This window comes from Cyprinodon tularosa, unplaced genomic scaffold, assembly GCF_016077235.1.
Source record: "Cyprinodon tularosa strain WSP-4 unplaced genomic scaffold, ASM1607723v1 ctg30, whole genome shotgun sequence".
NCBI classification, from domain to species: Eukaryota; Metazoa; Chordata; class Actinopteri; order Cyprinodontiformes; family Cyprinodontidae; genus Cyprinodon; species Cyprinodon tularosa.
Genome location: NW_024039008.1, coordinates 6,067,479 through 6,090,926, shown reverse-complemented (window position 1 = coordinate 6,090,926; position 23,448 = coordinate 6,067,479). Strand labels below are relative to the sequence as shown.

Here is a 23,448-nt window from a genome sequence, read left to right as displayed (position 1 = left end):
AAAAAAAAAAAATCCATAATTTAAAAAATATGTAATAATTTTTATTCCCTTGATTTATGCCCTGTCCCTTTAATTCCCTCAGCAGACCCACAGTAAAACAATATAAAGTAAATTTCTCCACTATGAGATCAATAAAGTCAATCAATCAATAATAATCGGGTGTGAATAGAATTAGATTTTGACAATAAACTAGTATTTTCCTTGGTTTTTAATGGCAGCTGGCTGCCAACAAGTCTTGCATTACGGCCATCCTATTTATTCTATAATGATGTAATATTTCTTCAGTTCTTCTGATGAGAGGGGAAAAATCGTTCTTTTCACTACTTCATTATTGAACTGTGCAGCAATATCTTTAAATGTCAACTCCACAGTAAAACCCAAGCCTAAACTTAAAGATTCCCTTCAAATTCCATACCTACTGCACAGAATAAAAAGATTTTCAGTTAATTTTGTAGTTTTACACCTACTACACCATGCAGTGATTTCGACATCTTAAAAATTGGAGATAAGGGAGACACCAGCCTGTTTTTATTTTATCTATTACAACTTCATCCCTCCTATTCGCTCCTCTTTGTTTGTACGCTCACCAGTTCTATATCACTGATTCTTGAAACTTTGGCAAAAACATGTCCCACTAAGAAAAGTGCTAATTCTGTTGGAAAGAAATAAAATTTTCATGAATAAAAACAATCAAGGTTATAATCAGGGGGTCCTTTGCACAAATGCAAGGTTCTTTTAAAGTTTTTTTATTTTATTGTTAATTTAATGATTATATGCTGGCCCATTGCCTATAAAATCAGTTGTCCTTGGATAGGAGATAATCATTTCAACTTGATTAAAAAAACAAAAGTAATAATTGAATTGAATAATATCTTTACCAAATGAAAGGGTACATTTTAATATGTATTTAAAACTACAAACAGTGAGTTTTGAACAATAATAACCATTATTTTGTGATTGCTCAAAATGTGTCCCACATATTTGTCACCACCGTCAGATATTTATAAAAAGCAATAAAATCAGGCAACTAAAAGGTCAACTACATGCCTGAGGACCCCATTTTCAAATCTTCAGCTCTACTGGATGCCTTAAGGTCACTCAAGCTCCTGTAGGTTTGCTATTTTCTCTTAAACTTGTTCATATTTTTGGACACTGCTAATGTCACAACCATAACATGTCAACACCGTCTCTTTTGTATAAAAAATATTAGATTAGATTATGACATAAATGTTTACTTTTTAAGAAGAGGTCTAAAGTAGCTAGCAACAGAGGGGAAACAAGATGGCTAATGTGAACAACTCATGCATATCATGTGAAAGAGTAGGATTTTGTCACCACCGTCAGACGTCACCACCGTCAGATTTTCTGTCTGACGGTGGTGACGCACAGTCTGACGGTGGTGACAAAAAACTACAAATGGTTCTCAATGGAGGCTAGAAAATAATTGTTGATCTGTAATGTTTCATTAACCTCTTTTATATTTTTATTTATGTAATTCCGCCTAGATTTCTTACATATTGTATAACCCTAGGGGATGGGGTGTGCCTTCCCTGTCTCTCAATTCACTATTATGCCATGTTCATTTGGTTTACATCATTTGGGATGCACATAGTGCACCTACTACCTACCTACATAGCACATAGTATACAATATTCCTTGTAAGCTATGGCAGGGCAACATTTAACCAAATCTAACATTTAATGTAATTCCCCCCAATTTCATAGTCATTACACTCAACTTTGACTTTATGTATTTTAGGAAGTTATGGCTAGGAAGCAGCTATCTGTGAAGGAAAGAAGGAAAAGAAACAGGGAATATCAAAAGAAGTGTGAAGGCCTACTGACAAAAAACCTACATATATTCAAGCAATTACTCAGAAGGTTCAAAATTTCTACCATAATGCAGCACGAATGACAACTGACAAACAGGACACAATCACACGCAAGAAAATAAAGCATCAGAGAATGATTCTGACTGATAATGATATTTCTTAATTGTACCTTGAAAAATATTTGTCACAGTGCTCATGATTGTTATTTTTTGGACCAAATAGTTAAATAAAGTTAATAAGCAAGAAACCATTGACTTGAATTGTATACAGTTTGGAATTGTATGTTGAAATGAGGCCACTGTCACCACCGTCAGTTCTAAAGTCCCCACCGTCAGAGGGCTTTTTATTCGTTTTAAATTAATATGCTTGCAATATGTTTCTTCAGTGCTGTTCTCTCATTAAAGTAATGGTCTCTTTAAATACAAAAATATGTTTGTTAAATAAAAAAACATGACTTTTTCTATTTAGGCTTAAAGTAAACGTTATCTGATGTTAGATATTTTAAAGGACTACACATGATACAGTTAAAAAAAATTAACAAAAATGATTATTCAACATTTAACAGCATAAATGTGTGCTAACAATGCCAGATAAAGATTTAAAAACTCTAAATACTTATTAGACCAAATAAATAAAAAATAATTAGCTTTTTATTGTGTCTGATGGTGTTGACAAAAACAAAGTAATAACTGGAAAAATGCCTATTTTATGAAAGAAATACAAAATGAGGAGGTTGCACCTGTACACTGCTGAACAGCCAAGACCTTGGTCTATAACAATATACCTTCAGATTTTGTAATCCAACTAACTTTTTATTTTCAAAATTAAAACCTGTTTTATCCAAATTCCCAAGAATCAGTGATATACATTTTTCCCTTTTACCTCATTATCCAACTTTGTCTTCCATAACTTTTTACTTTATATCCAAAGTATAATCTTAGATTTAGATAGCGGTATCTGTAGCGTGATATCTACATTTTTAACAGCCTCCTTAGCCAACTTATCTGCTCTATTTTTTCCAATAATACTAACATGAACAAGAGTCCACAATACTATACTTTTATTTTCTTCACATGTTTCATAATGAACAATTACAATTTCATTCAGGATGCTCTAGAAAGTATTAGTACTTTAAAAAATATCACTATAAATAATCGTTTTCTTATTCTACTATTTACTGTTATGTAGTCTTTTTTTCTTTTAAAACAAGCATGTGTGAAGGATACTTGTCAAACGAAATAGTTCGCCTTCGAAAAGGCCTTCCCATAAAAGGTTTGGACTGAGATGTAATAAAATACAAAAAACTTAAAATAAAAAAGTAAATATGAGTGTTTTATTTTAAATGCTTTTTTGCGGTAATGAGGGTAAATTGTGCGCATATATTGAATCGTGTTGATTTATTTGTCGGCATTTATAATCAGGCGAAAGGGAGGCCTGCTAACTCAAAGGTCCTTTACAAAGGGGGCTTGCGGTATTGTTAAGAGGAAAAACTTTAGCTGGCGGCGAGCCTCTGCACATACAAAAAACTCCATATCTTGTCGCTTGAACACAGTAAAAAGACCACTGTTTTTATCTTAATAGTGGAAACGATATATTATCAGCGAAGCAGCCATGATAACATCTGCCGGTGAGTCCCAAAAGAGGGTTTTATTTTTCTAGGTTTAACTTTAGCTAGCTGCCATTGAATTAGCTGAGTCACACAGTGTTAACAACCGGTGACAGAACACAAAATAAATACTAAGATGCAGTGTTTAGAAAGATTTAATCTTTACTGAGTACAATATTCAGAATTATGTCTAAAACTACTGTGATATGAAAAACCAAAACCGGAAAATCACTCTGCTGTTCTGTTTCTGGCTCCAAGTGGGGTTATGAACCGAATGTAATTTTCATTTTATTTTGATTCTTTGAAATATTATACATGATTTAGACTTGGTTCTCGGTTTAAACAACAAAAAAAGAAGAAAGAAACCCAACTGTAAATCTGTCTTGTAATGGTCAATTAGTCCAGTTGTACTTTGTTTGGGTCATTACATCTTGTGCAACTTTATTAGAATTTTATTAAAACCCAGTGGCAAGTATTAAACAAGCTAAATTCTTTACTCTTTTAAGATTTAAGTTTGTCACATGAGACAATATTTTGCTTCTTACGCTGCATCTTTAAATTAAACATTTTGACTTTTTTTTTTGTAAATAAAAAATAAAAATAAGAGGAAGTTTCTATGAAGTCAGAGTTTCTGCCTATATTTATTTCTACATTTACAAAAGTGAAGCTGACTGTTATATTACTATTATATAACATTTTCTCTGTTTGTCTTTTACAAAGCTGGGATCATTTCCCTTCTTGATGAGGAAGAGCCTCAGCTTAAGGTAATTATTTACTTGCATTGTAATAGGCCAGGTGTCTTGGGATCATATAATGTTTCTATAATGTTATATTGCATATTTTAGAACATTTTTTCTTTTCAGAATCGAGTAAATAGGAAAATATTAACGTGTAACCAATGCTTTGTTTGTAGGAGTTTGCCCTGCATAAACTGGATTCCATAGTGAATGACTTCTGGGCTGAGATTTCAGGATCTGTAGATAAAATGTAGGTATCTGGTATAAAAACGGCGGTTTTATCAGATGTTAACTATCAGACATAACTTGTACAGAGAATTAAATATGCTCAATTCCAGTGCTTCGAGGTGCAGTTAGTTATAACTGTCCGTCTTGTATTTACAGTGAGGTCTTGTATGAGGATGAGTCTTTTCGGAGCAGAGAATTTGCTGCCTTGGTGGCCTCAAAGGTTTTCTACCATCTTGGGGCCTTTGAAGAATCTCTGAATTATGCTCTTGGAGCTGGGGATCTCTTCAGTGTCACAGATGACTCTGAATATGTGGAAACCATCATCGGTGAGTGATGATGCAAGACATAATGAGGCAACTGGAGAGGATCACTGTCACTTTACATTTTATTGTTTACTGCTCATTGTTTCTCTGATGGAAAAGAACTGATTCATATCAAGCAAAATTAACTGAGCTATCCCAACTTTCTGTGTTCAGCCAAGTGTATTGATCACTACACCAAGCTGCGGGTGGAGAATGCTGAGTTATCAGAGGATGAGGAGAAGAAGAGCATTGACCCTCGACTCGAGGGCATCGTCAACAAGATGTTTCTGCGTTGCTTAGATGATCACAAGTACAAACAGGCTATTGGCATCGCGTTGGAGACCAGGCGCCTTGACATTTTTGAGAAGACCATCCTTGAATCGGTCAGTGTCTCCTGTTATGCACTAAAGTGATTATTGCAAACATTTGCAAATATATTGGTCTTAGTTATTCGTCAGATTTGTTTAGAAAACATTGGTAGGTTTTATTGTGCCTTTTTTTCTCTTTGTATTTAGAATAAAGTTTTTTTTCTTAGTTTAAATTGGTTGGTAATTCATGTTAATTATTTGGGTTCTCCTTTACAGAATGATGTGAGTGGCCATCTGGCTTACAGCCTGAAGGTCTGCATGTCCCTAATGCAGAACAAGAAGTTCCGTAACGAGGTGTTACGGGTGCTGGTCAAATTGTACATGAACCTGGAGAAGCCAGATTTCATCAATGTTTGTCAGGTAATTGCTGTAAAACTGACCTTGAAAATGCATCTTAATGTGCTTTTTATCTTATTTTCTCTCATAAAATCCTGGTTTTATTCCTGTTAGCATTGTTACCAGAAATAATTTTTAACAAATCTGCTGCCTCCACAGCAGAATTTATATTTTGTTTAATTTGAAGTCGTATTGTTAACAGATGTGATTATGACTTTGCAGTTTTAAAGAAACAAACTTGAAAAATACTTTGTAATCTATATTTGATGTTAATTTTGGGTCTCTAAAGGTTTCTTAACCTCATTAACTTATGTGTCTCATGTTTGCTTTCTTTTTTTACATCTCAATTATAGTGCCTGATTTTTCTGGATGACCCTCAAGCCGTTAGCGACATCCTGGAGAAACTTGTGAAAGACGACAACCTACTAATGGCATACCAGATCTGCTTTGACCTCTATGAAAGTGCCAGCCAACAGTTTCTATCTTCAGTCATTCAGAACCTGCACACTGTAGGGACGCCCATCCCTGCCGTGCCTGGATCCACAAACACAGGCACCGTTCCCACAGCAGACAAGGACAGGTACGAATAAGATTCACTATTCCCTGCCAGTCTGGCCAGCCAATCGTAAAACCACAACACTAACTTAATGTTATTCTGTCCTCTAATCTAAATGTTTATTGATGAATATTCAGTGAAGCAATGGAGACTGATGAAAAGGCTGGAAGCTCACCAGCTGGAAAGGCTGCAGAAACCGTGAGTACTTTAGGTTGGGTTTTTTTTGTGTGAGTACTGAGACACTTTTCTTCATGTTTTTGGTTTGCTTTTTGTAGAAGGAAGAACCCAAATACCAGAACGCTAAAATGATCAAAATCCTTAGTGGGGAGATGACCATAGAGCTACACCTGCAATTTCTCATCCGAAACAACAACACAGACCTGATGATTCTGAAAAACACAAAGGTAGTAAATATTGGCACTGAGAGAAAATGCAGGATGTTGTTAGGAACTTGTTAAGTGGTTTGTTGAATTGTTCAAAGCGTACTAATGTTGTTTGATTCTTTCCTGCTTCAGGACGCAGTTCGAAACTCGGTGTGTCACACAGCCACAGTAATAGCCAACTCCTTTATGCACACGGGAACAACAAGTGACCAGTTTCTCAGGTAAAGAAAACAACAAAAGCAAGAAAAAGTTTATCTCTACAGCACAGATAATTTTGAAAAAATTTAGTTATTTTCTTCGGCTTGTAGAGAAAACCTGGAGTGGTTAGCAAGAGCCACAAACTGGGCAAAGTTTACAGCCACCGCAAGTCTGGGTGTCATTCATAAGGTAGGATTTTATCACTGAAAGCTGAAATTGGAGCCATTACTTATATAAACTGTTTTTTTTTTATATTTGTAATTTTATTTTTTAATTTTAGGGTCATGAGAAAGAGGCACTCCAGTTAATGGCAACCTATTTGCCCAAAGACACCTCCCCAGGCTCTGCCTACCAGGAAGGAGGAGGCCTGTATGCTCTGGGCCTGATCCATGCAAATCATGGCGGGGACATCATCGACTATCTGCTGGGTCAGCTCAAGAATGCTAGCAACGATGTAAGTTTTTTTTTCTTTCTAGATTTTTCAGGCTTTGTGTCCAAACTATAATGTGATTTTTAATCAAAAACTTCTTTTTTAAATTTTTATTGCCTGCCTTTGTCTTTGATTTGTAGATTGTTCGTCATGGCGGAGCCCTTGGACTTGGGTTAGCTGCTCTTGGCACAGCCAGACAGGATGTGTATGACCTGCTGAAGTCCAACCTTTACCAAGATGATGCCGTCACTGGTAAGCTTCTAGAATCCCCAAACTCTGCAGTAGGAATCTAGTTTTTTCTTGTTACCTCTTTCATACATGGGTGAATGCATTCTTCATGCGGGTGACTTTGTGAATTTAGATTAGTTGATTAATAAGATTTGTTCAGTCAGGGTGTAATTCAGTTCAATTCACAAATACTTTACTTTAAATGGGAATGCATGGAAAATTTCAGGCTCCATGGTTTGCTGGATGAATCTATGCTGATGTGCAGCAGCTTATAAATATCCTGTTTTTTTACTTGGTGGTTGACTATTGTGGTGGCGGTATTCTTTGCTGTTTTAGGGTGTTACATCTTTACTCTTTTTACAATCATCCACACAGAAACTATGTTACATAAGCAGGATTTAATTATTATTATTTGTTTTTCCAAGTACAGCAACAGTGTTTAGACATGACAAATCTCTCTTGTGAAATTCCAAAAAAGTAAAAAAAAAATCAATCCACTGGCTTTGTTTCCAAGTTTGAAGACATTTTGCTTCCCATCCAGGAAGCTTTTTCAATTCAAAATGTCAGAAATGGCGTTGAGTTCAACTCTTTTTAGAGTGGACCAACGCAAAGCCTTGTTTTGGCTTAGAAACATGCAAAAGGTTTCTCTTGTGAAATATCTTTTCACCAGTAGATGGCCTCAGTGAACATTTCATGCTACTATTAACATCCAGAATGAAACTTTATTGCAACACATTTGCTTTAGAGCATCAAGACTTCAACAAAGCATCATCTCAGAATCACTAGACACATCAATTTATTGTGGATATTGTAGGTTATGAATCTCAATATAATATATAAATGCAGGCTATAAACATTATTCCTCTGAATAAAAGCTGAGAATATTATAGATAAGAATTTTGGCCATTAATATTATTGACTCCAATGTAAGCTTCCTTTACAATCCCTTGTCTTCATTGATTCTAATCCAACAAACTTCTATGACACCCAGTTGTTTTTTTTTTTTTCCACTTTATTAAAATAATTTAATGAGGACATATTCAGCATTAGGTACAAAAAAAGTTTAATGAATTTGATGTAAAACAAAGGACATATTCAGCATTAGGTACAAAAAAAGTTTATTGAATTTGATGTAAAACAAAGTTTGAAAGCTCTGGGTTTAGAAGCTGTTGAATTTATTGTGGATTTTACATTTACACCTTGTTACTCCTGTGTCATTGTTTAACACAAACACCTTTTTAGGCCTTGCACAAAAAAAATTGTTAAAATATCCTGCACATCAGAAGTGAAAAACAAATAATTTTCTCAATCAGTTTGAATCCAAAATGCTTGTTTAAATTCCGCATTTGATTCATGTAAAGAATACCTCTTTTCTCTATTCTGTGTTTATTGTTTGCATCCTTATTTATTAGCTCACCCAGAACCCACCAACCATAAGTATTACAGTTCTTTCAGCTTCAGGCGGTTTAATTTTTATTCTCAGACTTTTCTGTGTGGATGCCTTATTTAAAGTTGTGTGGCTGTAGTCTTCAAATCCTGCAGACAAAACTTATGGCTTAAAAGCGATTCTTTGCAACTGTGTCTGAGTTCTGACCAAGGAGGATCCCTGGTCCATCTAGGTCAGGCCTGAATATTGGCAAAGCTGTTCAGCTCTAGTGAACATTTGACAAGAACGACACAAGTCTTTTAAGAAGAGAGATCCATTGGCATGTAAAACACATCTGCTTTGGGGGAAAAAGCATAAGAAAAATCCCTGTATGATTAGGAAAAGTGGAGTTTCCCCCCCCCCCCCCCCCCCCCCCCCCCCCCCGTGTTTTCTACATATACAGCAAGTCGGGAACACTTGGATTAAAACAGTCAATAAAACATTTCCATAAGTGGTCTTACTCTTGGTGGGAGCTCAGAATACAGAAACTGCAGCTTTACTGCTTGTTTTTATTGGGGGAATTTCCAGTGACTACTCTCCCATGAATACTTGACTTTGTCAATATGGTGGCCCATAGAGTGACCCTCTTCTAAAGCCAGGATTACAAAAAAAAAAACTGATTGTAGCTTGTAAAGTTGGACATACGAAAATGGTTGTTTTTTTATTTAAGAACCCAATAAAATGTAATAATTTAATACTGTCACATCCTACTCACAGTTTAACTTGAACTTGCAGGTGAAGCAGCAGGCTTGGCTCTAGGTCTGGTCATGCTGGGCTCTAAGTCAGCCCAAGCCATCGAGGACATGGTTGGCTACGCTCAGGAGACTCAGCATGAGAAGATCCTACGTGGCCTCGCTGTGGGGATCGCCATGGTGATGTATGGACGCATGGAGGAGGCCGACGCCCTCATTGAAAGCCTCTGCAGAGACAAGGTCTGGCCTTGAGCCACGCATGTACACGTTTGGTCTTCATAATAAAGCCATGTATAGATCAGTATTTTACACAAGAAGAAACAGCTGATTTATCTTTAGAGAACAAAAAGAGGGGGATGTTTCGGAACAACGTAAAAGCCATTGTTCTTTATTAGCTGTTTTAGTGGACATATGTTTGATGTATTGAGCACTCTGTAGCAGGCTGTTTATTTAATGTCACATCAGGCTTCTCTGTACTCGATGCCAGTATTCTTTCTGTTAAAGTTAGTCGTGGGGAAATGACTCAAACCTAAACAAACATAGCTCAACTCTCTGCTTGCTCTCATTGTTTATGATAGGACCCCATCTTGAGGCGATCTGGGATGTACACTGTCGGAATGGCATACTGCGGCTCTGGGAACAACAAGGCCATCCGACGCCTGCTGCATGTTGCTGTGAGTTTTATCTTCCGGTCCCTAAAGTACTCATGTTGGCAGGTGGACAGGTCTGATTAAAAGGACTTTTTGACTTATGACCTGTATCTAAATGAATGTTTTGATATCTACTTTAGTGCAACCAGTCTTTTGGGATTTTCTTTTTTTTTGGTTGGTTTCAAAGCTTTGGGCTTGTTGATCCAAATCAGTTTCAACCACAAAATAAAGTTTAAATGCATATAAAAAGCAGGATAAATCAAGTTTGTCCCTGCAGCTATGTTTCTGTGATATACCACTGATGTTTGATTAACCTTTTGGCCTGTAGGGGGTGGTATCTGCAAGAAAATTTAGAGTGGGAAGTGAAGGCGGAATTGCTTTTTAATTGACTGACCGCTAGATCATAGAAACAAAGTTCTGAGGTCAGTTATTTCCCTCCGTCTAATTGCTTTGTTTGTTTTGATTAGGTGAGCGACGTGAACGATGACGTCCGACGAGCTGCTGTTGAGTCCATTGGCTTCATCCTATTCAGGTATGATCCAATCAGTACGTTGGGTTTTTGGCTTTTCTAATCCAACTCATGGATTGCTTTGCACAACTGAGACTAAATTGATGTTTGTTTTAGTAAAATGTGTGTTTGAAAAGAGTGTACCAGAGCAGGAATAAGTTACAAGTTTAGGACTAACAGGATGTGACTTTTTAAAAAGTTTTTCCAGTATGCATTAAGAGGGTTTATTGTTTTTAATATACCACACAGACTTATAGCAGATATATAAAGTGGTAAAGGTGAAATTGTACAAATTATTATTTTTTTTGTGTGTGTGTGGAGGGTGTTTATTTTTATGCTGCACAGATACAGCTTCTTTCAAAAGTATTCACATTTTTGACTTTGACTTAACAGTTCTGTTATTTTGTAACCCAACCTGAGTCTAATTCATTCTCAGTATGAGTCCAGCTGTTTTAAATGGGCTTTCAGAGGTGTGTTGGAGAATATTAGAGTGACTGGTGGGTTAGGGTCAGAGAGCATGATGTTCTGGAGAGGCCACCGGATCGGGGTTCAAACCTCAGTCCCTGTTGGTCTCTGACCCTGACCTTTAACTCCACGATGATCCGTGGGAGCTTTTAGTGTGGAAGCTCGCTGTTTCTAAAGGGATGGATTAAAAGTAGAGGGTGCAAGTCAAAATTGCTAAAAAAAAAAAATCTTTGCACTAATCAAAAGCAAGCAGCTTTCATTGTTTTCAGCTCAATGAAAGTTTGCTTTTCCAGAGTTTATTGTAAAAGGACTTTACTTTTATTGTTGTGCAGAAAAGTGCCTACTTCAATCCACAGGCATGGATCTAGGAGCAATATCTCTACCTTATTGTTTGGCAGGAAACCCCCTTTATGCATATTACTGCCAACTAAAGTGCTGAGATGAGAGTCAACTCTTACTCTTAAATGTAATCTGACCATTAAGCTGATTTTATTGCAAATCTAATGAATTATCCAGCCCTGTTGTTCAACTAAACTGACTGGCTGGCTTAGTAAACAGAGAATCTCTCAAAGAAGCATTCATGAGTCATGATAAACTCTGGAGGAGTTGCAAATCAAAGGATCCAGCCTCGGGACAAATTTAGAAGATTTGGCCTTTATAGAAAAATGTTAATGTTGAAAAAAAGCTAAAAGAAGACTCTTTTAAAAGTTTGTTGCGTTACATGAATTTACATTTCTGATTTATAATCAGAAATCTGTGTGTGGCAGAAAACCTGCACAGCAGAGAATCTCTTTGAAACATTGTGGTGGACGTATCATACTCTGGCAAGACTCCTCATCAGTATGGACAGTGAAGCTGTTCAGAAGTACAGATACTGAGCTAAATACGATAAGCTAATCCAATGACACTGGGATGGAGCTTCCTCCTCCTTAGCATCCTGTCAGAGCAAGAAAGGAATGATTCACATTAAAATATATTGTTGGGTTAAAGTGGCCTAGTTGAAGCCCAGACAAATCTAAAAGATAAAATGTGGACAGAGGTATAATGATTGCTTTTTGCTGTTAACATGGACTTGAGCTACTTGATAAACGATGCATATTTAGAATATAGGAGTTAAAACATGGAGAGATGTACTACTTAAGACAAAGAGCTCTTATATGGGCATTACTACTCGTGTGCAAAATCAATGTTCTCATGTTTATTTACAATCCTACACAAAGTTTAACTGGTTTATTACATAAAATCACAATTAAGTTTGGGGTTTTTCTTGTAAAAAAAATCATATGTATCAAAGTATAAAAATGTGAATACTTCTGTGAGTTACTTTATTTACAGAAACCCTTTTTTTAACAAGAATAGAAAGCTGTGCAAAAAAGGCTGTAACTGGTATATGATCAGTGTGCTGCTAGAAAAACCCTGCATAAATCTCCTTTGTTTAAAAAGACTCATGAACCATAAGATTACACTTTGTCCACACTTTTCCAACCCCAATGACTCATTGTTGCATGAGCGCTACCAAGCAATCAGGTCTACTCCAAGTCTGAGTCTTCAGTGTTTCTCTTTTCATTATAAACAAATAGAGCTCTCGTAAGGAGTCGGCGGCCTAAGCAAAAATAAACCCTTCTCACTCTTTGATTGGAAAGCTTCTTTAGCGCTGCCTAGTTCTGGTATTCCTCTATCCTTTAATCAAATTCTCTTAATTAGGCTGAACTTGGTCAAAGCTAGAGGTGTCATGGTTGGGTTGTTTTTGTTCCTGAAAGATGCATTTATCTAAATGAACATGGAAAGTTGCAGTTGTGTAATTTTTTTTTCCCCTTCAGATTTTAAAAAGATTTTATCCTTGGAAAAAACAAAAAAAAACAAAGCTTAGAATTGCATTTATCTCTGGTCAGAACAAAGTATTTTATTGAGAACATTCAGGTTTCCATTTGTACTCTTTGTTCATCCGTATGTACATACTGATATTCTGAATATCTGATATTGTTAAACCAGCAGGCTGCATTACTCATACAAAACAACTCATTCAGCAAAGTTTTAAAAAAATACCTCCTTAAGAGTGTAGGACATTTACCCTGTTAAAAAAAAAGTCATAGTTTAAAACTATGCATGTGATCTTCAAAGAAGTTTCACAACATATTTCGAAAGCAATGGAATATGTTGTCGGATACAGCACTCAGATTTTCCAAGTTGTCGAATTGTTTGGCCTGAATTTGTCTGATCGGGTTTCTGTTCAACACATTCGGCTCAATCAGGGAACCTGGTTTATGTTTTATTTTAGCTCTTCTCTGAAATGCTGTCTCGAAACTGAAACTCCTCACTTATATCGACAAGCTACAATCCGAAATCCAGCGTTAATTTACTGATTTAAGGAAAAATGGGTATAAACAAGGTAGAATGGCTTTTTTTTTTTTTTTTTTGTCAGGTTTCAACCTCGCACTGTGTTCTTGATCTTAATATAATTTAAAAGTAAGTATTGGATTATTGTAAAGTTTAAGGAAATGATAGCCATAACAACTGTGAAAAAAATCCATCCTAAGGAAAATGGCCAGAGGAACAAAACAAGGCTTTCTACCCTAAATGACAGTATAGGTAAGGAAAGTGCTGATGAGAGAAGTCTCCAAATGGTCACTATCTACCACAAGTTGGAGAACAACTGATGGAACAACTTTTAGAGCAAAGAACATAAAACGCGGATGTTTCGTCAAAGGTTTGCTGCACATTATGCAGGTGACGACACAACCATGTGGAGAAGGTGCTCTGCTAATGACCAGTAAAACGTATTTCTACGCCTACATGCAAAATACTGTGTAAACAGGAAACCTATGAAGCATATGTGTGAGAATGGCCCAGTCCCAGAGCAGATATTTTTATTTGAAAAATATCCTTTTTCTTTATTTGGTTGCATCCAATCCAGGAGGTCCTTTCTTCCAATTTTATTGTCCAGACTAAAAGTGGACTTTATCCTTTTCTTATAGTAGGGTTTGCTCCCGTTAGACAGAGAAGACAGAGAGAAGGGCAGACAGAGCACAGACCTGGAAATGGAGGTGAACTACGATGTGTGTAGATCAGATATGAACCAGGATTGAACTGCACCAATGTCTGTTCGGTAGCGGACAAAGACCACCTTAAAAAGTGGGTCTTGGTTCAATTTTGTGGTCTTGTTTTAGATGCTCATAAGGTCAAACCCAACCGGGAAACTACCTTTGTTCATTTTAAGCATAACAAAGGTAACGGTCGTGAATCTGCCCTAAACTCAAATTAAAATGCATTATTCTAGGTTGTAACGTGAACATTTCTGCAGGTTAAAAGGGGTAGTAACACCTGAGCAAGGCACTGTGGATTTTTTACACCTCTGAGGCATTATTATGTCACTCTGACTTCATAATTTTGGGCAAGCCTTTGTCTTTGAGATTTAATCTGCACATTAAAAGTGATCACGTTTAACTTAGTTCTTCTTTCTATTTATACACAACTTACATGTTCTTCCTGCTTAAAGTCTTCATTTTCAGCCAAAAGAATTGTGTTTAACAGAACCCCCCCTGCTGACTGGACAGCTTGATGGCACCTCAGTGGGCTTTGGTAGCCCACTCTGCCAATGCCGTTCTTCATTCCCCGCTTCATGAACAGTTTGGAGTTTTCTGCCATAGAAGATTTAAATGAAATGCTTGTAAGGGTCCAGTCCGCAGTGGTCGAGCCAAGCGGGCGTCCCTGTCTGTCTCTGGCGCAGCCTTTGTAGTTGCAGGTGATGTAACGCGTAAAGGCCTCCCTGAATGTTTTATTGAAAAGAGTGTAGACAAGGGGATTTATTCCTGATGACACGTAACCAACCCATACAAAGATCTCCATCAGACGGGAAATGACTTTCTCAACACAGCTGGAGCACAGCGCAGAGGTGATGTTTGTTATGAAGAAAGGGCACCACATGACGACAAAAAGGAGGAAGACAATACCCAACACCTTTGAGGCTCGCTGCTCATTGCTTAGAGTCTGCATTGACTTCTTGCCCATTGTTGACATTCTACGGAAAGATATTTCATTCTCCATCTGAGCGTTCAGCATTCCTGGGGTTGTTTTCTCCTGCAGCCGAGAAAGCCTGACATCCAGCATGTTCATTTGCTCAGCTTGAGGAGAAGTGAGGGCTGGGTTGCTTTGGAAAACCGTGGCGATAGGCGAGGAGCTGAAGCCCCGGGTTACCTTCGAACGGAGCAAGTAAACCTTTTTGCGCAACACTTGCACAGTGAGAAGGTAGATGATCATCATGATGGTCAAAGGGATGAAGAATGCTGTCAGGGAGCCGAAGATGATGAAATCTGAGAAGGTGTCCGGTTTCAGCAGGCATGTGTGGTTACTGTTGAAGGTGATGTTGTTGTGAAGGTTCCTCAGCCCCTTTATTGGGATCGGGATTGCAATACCTGAGAAATGGAAATTACAGTTAATACAAGAAAGCTGTACTAAAACGGTGTTTGCTCTGCTTCTACCATTGTGAACACAGATTCTAGTGTTGAAGTTTGAAGTTATAATGTACTTAAAGGGTAATTTCATAGGTTATTGATCCATTTTACCATAGCAAATGAGCTTAAAAACAGCTACCTAGCTCTTAAATTGAGTTTTAAAAGCCACATTGTGAAGTAAAACTCCATCAAACAGGGTAAATCTCTAATTGGGATACAAAGTTTGAGCTCAACATTTAAGTGCAGCAAAAAAGCACAAAAAGAAGAAATCTAAAAGTGAATCGGGCTGTAAAGTCTGAGCTAGATCCTAACAGAAAAGAGTTTCCTTCTCATGTGATCTTGATTCATTCAGTTAGGCAGCTATCAGACCGGGGTGTCGTTAGTGAAAACTTTACCCATAAAATGATTGATAAGTTGATGAGGCATTTATTTTTAACTCAGAGCCAGATTAGCTTGGAAAGCTTCTTTTTCTTAGCCTCGTGAGACCATCCTGATCTTGCAAGGTTTCACTCGCAGATCAGTGTGGAGACTCTCCGTTAAAGAAAATTTGGAGCCGTTCACCAAACGAACGTCCAATCAGCGTTGGCTTTGAGGCGGGTTGAGGTGTGACGCAACGAGAAGCGCGACAGTTCAGTCTAAAGAACATGGCGGCTTCAGCCGATGAAACTAGCGTTAGCGTGGCTATCGAGCAAGTTTTATCGGAATTACAGAGTATTTCTTCACTGAAAGAAGAGCAAAACACTGCTCTGGAAGCTTTTCTCAGAGGACAACATGTTTTTGCTCTTTTCCCGACTGGTTTCGGCAAGAGTAGCCTGGCTTGTGGTTGTGTTTTCGTCATCGCTCTGTTAGTACGTCATATGCTTCGTTGATCTCATTGGTTTATTTGGCCCGTCTATCACCAACATGGGCCAATCAGCTAACCAGTATTTTCGCCCCTTCCCAAAATTACTTCAACGGAAGGTTTCCAGATGGATATGCGGAGCAAATCCATCTGGCGGAGTCAGGTTATCTTTTTCTGTCTATAAAACATAATGTTGATGCGTGAACCCTTTTTTTTCACGTAGTTCAAAAAATATATAATTTAAAAGATGGACAAAAATTTAAAAAAAGAGGAGAAATTTTAAGATAAATCTTAAGTATAAATGTTTTTCATACTTGCTAGGTGATTAAAATGCTTACCAATGGAGATGAGCCAAACCAGTGCGATCTTGGCCAGCGCTTTGGCTCTGGATTTGTATTGGCTGTGTTGGATAGGCCTCTTGATGGCAATGTAGCGATCCAGTGAGATGGCACATAGGTGCATGATGGACGCTGTAGAGAAGAGCACGTCGAGGAAGAGCCAGATGGGGCAGAGGAAATCTGGAAGGGGCCATCTAGAGTCTGAAAGGAAGATGATATGAAGGCTAATTTGACATGATCCATTTGCTTGTACAGTAAACATCACTGGTTTTATTGTGCCTTTAAATTTGGCAACAATATTAATGAGCTTGTTGGGTTTTCTCGTTTTTTTTTTTTTCCCTCCCCAGAAAAACTTTTCACTTATTATGAAAGATTCGATACTGCTGAAGAAATTATAGTATCACCCCAGTAAAAAAATTGATGTTTGTTTATGCTTCTGAGGAATGCCTTTACTGGAAACTGAGGGCTCACTGACTGTTTATGGAGCTAAAAGTTTTTCATGTAGATTGTGGCTTAGACTCTGCTCAACAGTAGTGTTTATTTTGACTTCCAGGCGTAAAACTGGCAAGAAATTTGTTCTGGCTTTTGTCTCGCAGTCCATTAACTTTACAAAAGACTGTTTGTGGAAATATTTCTTATTCTTTTCTTTTTATGCTCATGTCTACTTTACTTATATCAAGCGGTGGTGGTGGTGGGGTGTTCAGCTTTTCAGTGTTGGTCAGTTTGAAAGGATTTCATTGTCGATTGCTGATCTCTTGCTCTGCTGCAGTGGACTCTGTCTGCTGGTTTGTGAAATGTTGATTAAATTTGTCATGAGAATCAACAGAATGAGCTGTTAAATCAGCAAGCTAGATGGGAGCTTTTCATTTTGTTAAACTAAATTAGGAATGTCCAAATCATTAAAGTCTGGCATAATGCAGGATTTGACCCTTTTGTTTTTGAAGGCGGCTGCTTAGTTCTAGTCAGAAAGTATTTAATCTTCAACTCTGTTCATTTTAATCTTACTAGCTCTCCTTCCTTGTGATCTTTAAGTTTTTTAAATGTTTTTCTTAGAGATAGACTGGTAACATTCGCTCGCTGTGTGATTTGTAGTTCTTGTTGCGAATCAGAGTGTTTTTATGCCAATAGAAAACTATTAAGTCTCATGATGCATTGACGCTATACCTCAAGAAAATTCCTCCTCAGACATAAAGTTGTTAGCACCAAATTGCCAGAGAGGCCATGTTTTTAACCAGAATTAAATCAAAACCTTCTCTTTAAATGTTTCACACTCGGCTCTTTCATCTTGGGGAAAAATGTGTTTTTTCAAAGGAAGTTAAAATGGAGATGGCAAAAATTTGCTACTTTCCTCCATTTACTGTAGTGAAGCTTATTATAAGGATTACATATTTTAGACACGTCCAAAATACGCCTGTATAGTTTAATAAAGTCGGATTGTGTTTATTTAAGTCGGTTAAATATAACCGAACGGCTCTGTAAATAAATTGTTTTGGTATTTTGGTTCCCACTGGTAACCACGACGACTCTCCCGTTTGGATCTGCTTTTAGAAAGAGTTTGGAACGGTTTATGGTCAGCACAAATGTGAAGAACATTTCTGGAATACATGTCTGGATTTATATCGCGCTTACACACAAAGTATCTGTCCACCTGTTTATTTTTACCTCTTGGCCGGCGTTGCTTACAGCATTGTTTAAATATTCTAAAGGCATCCCATCCCGGCGTGTTCCACCCACCGAAAACAGGCTTGGATCGGCAGTAATTCTTCTGAGGTATTTATATTTGTAAAAGATGTTATTTTTTTTACTAACAGCAGCTCATCCCTGCTTCTGATGGCACAGCGTCCTGAGCTGAGGGTCTAACCTCCCCCCTGCTTTGGTACGAGTTGCTGATCCTCCTTCTAGCAGCTTCACATTGTTCAGACGGCTCTGCTATGCCTCACTTCATCGTCATGTACACAGTATATGTCCCTGTTTATGTCTCCTTGACCTCCTCCTGCACACTTCAGCACTCAGAGCTGCATCTGCTCTGAATGGAGGCTAAAGACAGCTGTTCAGGTCTATAAAGGGCTTTAACTGCGATGCTAAAGGTAAAATAAAGTTAGTTGTCCTTTCAACTTCACTTATCACTTTACTTTATTTAAAAAAGGTTTTTTGTGTGCTGAAGTTTTTTCGTATCCCCAGTTTTTATGCGTTTCCTTAATTACATCAAATCTCAAACCTTTTTTCTTCTTCTTCTAAATGCAGTTGAGATTAATTTTTAACAAAAATGTACATGACTTTAATTTAAGGAAGTTTATGATGGAGACAATCTAATGAAGGCCAGGTCTGTACGGAGGCAGACGCATCCAGTTTTTTGATGGAGAAAACCTTGTTTCATTGTCTTCCACTTATGTGCCTGTGTGAGATGCATAATTAGTATCTGGCTCATTAGCCTCCTATTGAATTAATAAAGAACATCCTCTCCGCTGTGCTTTCGCCCTGAATTGAGGTGTTGCCTTGGAAGACTGTATATTTTAATGGAAGATATTGTTTTACTTTCGTATTTTTTTCTTCATAGGATTTTCAACAATAATTTGCTAGATAACGTCTCAGTCTATATAATGTGGTTGTATTTGATCACCCTTGGATTGGAAAAAGTTTTTTTTTTCCTTATAAAACATTTCTAACAATATAAAATAATAGATCCTCTTGTTATACTCACTGTAAAGAACAGTGATGAGTGCAATGGGCATCACTAGAAGTCCCACCAGCAGGTCAGCGACGGCAAGCGACATCAAAAAGTAGTTGGTGGCGTTCTGCAGCTTTCTTTCCAACGACACAGCAAGAATGACCAGTATGTTTCCTCCGATGGTGGGGATGATGACCATTACGATGAGCAGGGCGGCCCATCTCAGCTCAGTCTCAGGCGCCTGGCCGGGAGGTGAGCTGGCGTTGACCGACTGAGACATGTTGCTGCTGATACCACGGCGGGCCTGAGCGTGGGCGGCGGCTCTGATCTCTCTGCTTTCAGACACTCGGTCAGCATGGTCACTGGGTCCCACAAGCAAAGGTGCAGGGTCTGCTGGGGCTGCTCAGGGTCGGTGCACAAGACGCATCGTCCTTTGAGCAGAATGGAAAGTCAATAAAACGTCTGAAAGATTTGAAGTGTGAAGTTAGCAAGGCAGCTGCGGCAAACTCCGGTGCTGGAATAATCCCATCACGAGCAGATCTTTCACAGCAAGACGTTTACAGAGGCCCTCACTTTCCCACGCAGCAAATTCTCCTGTCGGCCACTTAGAAAAAAAGACAAAAGTTTTATCTTTTGTCCTCTGATCTATCCTAATGTTTTTATGAAACTGAGGCTTTTAGGTTGTTTCTGTGCAGAAAGATATTGCTGAGTTGGCATTACATCTAATCTGTCAGCATCTTTTACAATATATTCAGGTTCTAAAAAAGCCAGTTGATGCTTGTTCAAAAAAATGAACTTTTTTTCATCTTGGAGATATTGCTCAATATAATGCTCTTTAAGCTTTCATACCTTCTTCCCGGAGTGGCAATTGATGAGCTTTTGCATTTCAGTCCTTTAAATATCCTCCCAACCTGCTCTGGAAAATAGTGGAACTTGTTGCCAAATGCATTTCAGTCTGTATATTCCTCCACAGCTTTTATCGCCTCCCTTTGACTCCGTTTTCCACATAAGATTGAACCCGACTGGCCCGCCGCAGTAGTTAAATCCTTCCCAGACTGTAGCGATCCGTGATGCGGACTTGGCTTTCCTTCCACACGTTGGAAGAAACTCCAGGCTCGCTCTGCATCATCTAAAGCGATCACAGGTTTAAAACTTTCAGATGTCACGGCCCCACTGCCTCCCTCTCTCACTGGTTCTGGTTCGCAGTGTGTAATCGGCTCACACTCTCTCCTGTCTCATTCGCCGTTTCACCCCTGCCTCCCCACCCTCCCCTTCATCTCGCGAGCCAGACTCTATACGAAACAGATGAATGTCTTCTCACTGGCCACATGCCAGTGGTTCAGGGAGGTAATTTCCCTCAACGCAGCCGTCCCACTGTTTATATTTGCCACTCTATCTCCTCTCCCCCATTTGAAACGAGCAGTGACCAGGGGTGGGGGAGCGGTGGTCTGCATGGAGGAACCTTTTTCTGTTGTGGTTTTACTGTAAAGCCTTTTTTTCTTTCTTTCATTCTTTCCAGTGAACTTAAGTCTTCAAGCCCTGAGAGTCAGATCCAGTCATACATGAGGGACACAGAATATGGATTTCTAAAGATGTGATATTTCAAAGGGGAAAAAAAGGCAACTTGTTAAAAATTAAGAACATTCTTATAAATCTTAATATATTTTGTTTCCACCTTTTAAGCATATAACACTTTACAAAGGGATTCAAGAAAACAAATATTAGTCTAAATCAATAAATTAAATTAAGATGCCTTTTAAAATCTATTAACCAATAGTCAGATAATTGTTAAAATATTTTTGTGCTTTTTTTGTAAATGATCATTACTATTATTATTATTACAAGCCATACCGGAGCAAATTGTAAAATTGTTAGTTTGTTAGTTGTTGTTTTATTGGCACACTACCCATACTATATCCATCCTTTTTTTAATAATTATTTTTTTTCACTTCTTTTAGATATGTACGTAGTTGGATACAGGGTTCCCGCGGGTCCTTAAAAAGTCTTAAAAGGCATTGAATTCTTCAAAATAAAACTAAAGCCTTAATTGGTATTAAAATGTCTTAAATCAGTCTTTCGTAGCTCTTAATTTTTAAAACATCATAAATAGGATTATTTTTATTACAATTTATTTTTGTAATCTAAATTACAATTTATTCAAAAAATGTATTTAAAAAAAAATAACGACTCGCCATTATTGGTTCCCTCTTGATAGCAGAACCAATAAAAACGTTGTTGCGGCCGGGACATTTGGGAGATGCGCCATTTACTTTTTGTCTGGAAAATATGAGCAAGTGTAAATTTAACAAAAATTGATTATCCAGCCAAGAGTTTTCTCCATGGCTAAAACCAGGGAACATACATGAGGCTCAGTGGATTTTGTGCAAGAAGCGATTCAAGCTCAGAACGATGGGAATTAAGGCAGTGGAGTCGCACATCCGAAGCGCGAAACACAAAGCGTCAAAATGGAGTTACAGAGAAACAGCCGGTATTTCTCAGTTTAGTTCCACCCTTGTCTCTGCAACGCCTCCACTTATCACCAAATCAAACATACTAAGAAAACGATACAAAGAAAAATAGCTGAAAAAAAGACTTAGCACTGGTTATGTTGTGGCTTTAAAACTGATTAGTTTTGTTCCCTGCTAAAACAAAGGTTGTGAATTCAGTTAAATAATTGTTAAAATATATCTGTCATTTGTGTGTTTTTAGCTTTCTTCCTGTATGGGAAGCTTTTCAAAATCTGAAACATTAGTGCAGTGGTTTATGTTAAAATAAACCTTTGGGTTAAGTTGTCGCAAGCAGGTTTTACTGTGTTTCTTGTGAATTTGGTCTTAAATTTTTATTTCAAGTGGCATTAAAAAGTATTGAAATTAACTTGCCTTATGCTGTAGGAACCCTGTAGATAGATACCTTATTAATCCCTGATAAAGGAAATTTACCTGCCTGATAGCAAAGATAAAAACATATAAAATAGGATAAAAAAATGAAATTAGATTTAAAAAATAAATTAATAAAAATAATAAACATTCAATCCTTAAAGAGGTATTAAACTGTCTAATGGAGGCTGGGAGAAAAGAACTTCTGTATCTCTTTTGACTTCCTGGACACGGCTGAAACCTTAATTAAATCCAAATGTCAACAAGGAAAGCCTCCCTGTTTTATTGACCGTCTATTACGGCCCAGGTTCTTCGTCGTGTATTTAGATGACTGTTTCTAATAGACACAAGCAGGGAAATTAGTTCTCCTCTCCAACAGTTTGTCCCACAAACTGTTACAGATCCTTTATAGACCCTCTATTCCTGAACTGTTTAGTTGACCTCTAAACACGCTTCACTAAATAAAATAAAAACTTCTGTTAGCATTGCAGATCTTTGTGAGGTACTCTTTCAGTTTTCGTTTGTTTTGAACCTTTCATCAGTTCTTAGTAACATTCAGCAGGTAGCATATTATTACAGAAGCTTGTTTACATGTATTTGGATTTACATCATTGAACTAGTTTCCTTATAATTCTTCCCCTTCTAATTATTGCTCCCCCTGTCTGTTTCTCATCAGGACTCCAGAGCAGTGCCCCAGTGTGGTGTCTCTTCTGTCAGAGAGCTACAATCCTCACGTGCGCTGTGGCGCTGCCATGGCTCTGGGCATCTGTTGTGCCGGGACAGGCAACAAAGTAAGTACATCTTCCTGAAATCGCTGTTTATTTAAGTTGAACCTTCACATCCTCATCATCCGATCTCGTTAGCTGCTGTTTATTAAAACTCTTCAGGTTCAAAACACTGGTAAGGCATCATTGTTTAATTTGAATAAGCTCAGTTTTGGGAGTTAGTCCTGTTCATTTTTACTCCACCAGTGCAGCACGTCCTCCTAGCCTTCCTTCTGTTTCCATTCCATCTTTCTTTCCTCCTGGCAAACCTAGTGCGTCACTGATGTGAAGATAATCTACGCTGAATGAAGGCTTCATTTAAGCAGCCCGTTGATGGCTCATTTATGAAAATTATGCAACAGAAGATTTCAGCCTCCACTCTCCCTGTGAGCCCTGCAGAAGACGAACCAACCGACACTTTTTGATGGGCTTTTACATTTGCTCTGTACTGCTGAGTTAATGTTCAGCCAGTAAAACAAGGTGTTAAATAATGATTTTTTTAGATTCAATTACATTTCTTGGAGGTTTAATAAAGGGCCAGCTAAGACTGTGAGAAGTTTAGTGTA

At 37.8% G+C, this 23,448-nt stretch overlaps 2 protein-coding genes across 3 annotated transcripts in view; one reads left to right on the top strand and one right to left on the bottom strand.

Annotated features, from left to right (window-relative positions):
• Positions 1-3,282: 3,282 nt before the first annotated feature.
• Positions 3,283-23,448, top strand: part of psmd1 (proteasome 26S subunit, non-ATPase 1) — a 41,234-nt gene continuing 21,068 nt past the window's right edge. Inside the window, exons 1-17 of the mRNA XM_038291639.1 lie at positions 3,283-3,458; positions 4,158-4,201; positions 4,351-4,424; positions 4,559-4,728; positions 4,879-5,087; positions 5,289-5,432; positions 5,762-5,988; positions 6,102-6,162; positions 6,240-6,368; positions 6,480-6,568; positions 6,656-6,734; positions 6,826-6,999; positions 7,116-7,227; positions 9,365-9,561; positions 9,900-9,995; positions 10,439-10,503; positions 22,795-22,909. Coding sequence (XP_038147567.1) covers positions 3,443-3,458; positions 4,158-4,201; positions 4,351-4,424; positions 4,559-4,728; positions 4,879-5,087; positions 5,289-5,432; positions 5,762-5,988; positions 6,102-6,162; positions 6,240-6,368; positions 6,480-6,568; positions 6,656-6,734; positions 6,826-6,999; positions 7,116-7,227; positions 9,365-9,561; positions 9,900-9,995; positions 10,439-10,503; positions 22,795-22,909 — 2,001 coding nt within the window. The 5' untranslated portion in view covers positions 3,283-3,442. The remainder of the gene's footprint in view (positions 3,459-4,157; positions 4,202-4,350; positions 4,425-4,558; positions 4,729-4,878; positions 5,088-5,288; positions 5,433-5,761; positions 5,989-6,101; positions 6,163-6,239; positions 6,369-6,479; positions 6,569-6,655; positions 6,735-6,825; positions 7,000-7,115; positions 7,228-9,364; positions 9,562-9,899; positions 9,996-10,438; positions 10,504-22,794; positions 22,910-23,448) is intronic.
• On the bottom strand, positions 14,108-20,499 carry htr2b (5-hydroxytryptamine (serotonin) receptor 2B, G protein-coupled). 2 transcript variants are annotated; one of them, XM_038291641.1, is made up of 4 exons: positions 20,092-20,499; positions 19,276-19,846; positions 16,575-16,775; positions 14,108-15,356 (listed from the first exon to the last, which is right to left on the bottom strand). In XM_038291641.1, the coding sequence occupies exons 2-4, from the start codon at positions 19,520-19,522 to the stop codon at positions 14,407-14,409; spliced, it is 1,398 nt and encodes a 465-aa protein (XP_038147569.1). In that variant the 5' UTR covers positions 19,523-19,846; positions 20,092-20,499; the 3' UTR covers positions 14,108-14,406. The 2 variants fall into 2 exon arrangements, with proteins under 2 accessions (XP_038147569.1, XP_038147570.1); XM_038291642.1 differs by having other exon boundaries at positions 19,276-19,673.

Bases quoted from the DNA above. Each gene is read 5' to 3' on its own strand.
- htr2b (XM_038291641.1), bottom strand. From the start codon at position 19,522: ATGTCTCAGTCGGTCAACGCCAGCTCACCTCCCGGCCAGGCGCCTGAG. The intron at 16,776-19,275 runs GTGAGTATAACA...TCTTCCTTTCAG, and splicing joins ACTCATCACTGTTCTTTACA to ACTCTAGATGGCCCCTTCCA. The intron at 15,357-16,574 runs GTAAGCATTTTA...TCCATTTCTCAG, and splicing joins GGTTTGGCTCATCTCCATTG to GTATTGCAATCCCGATCCCA.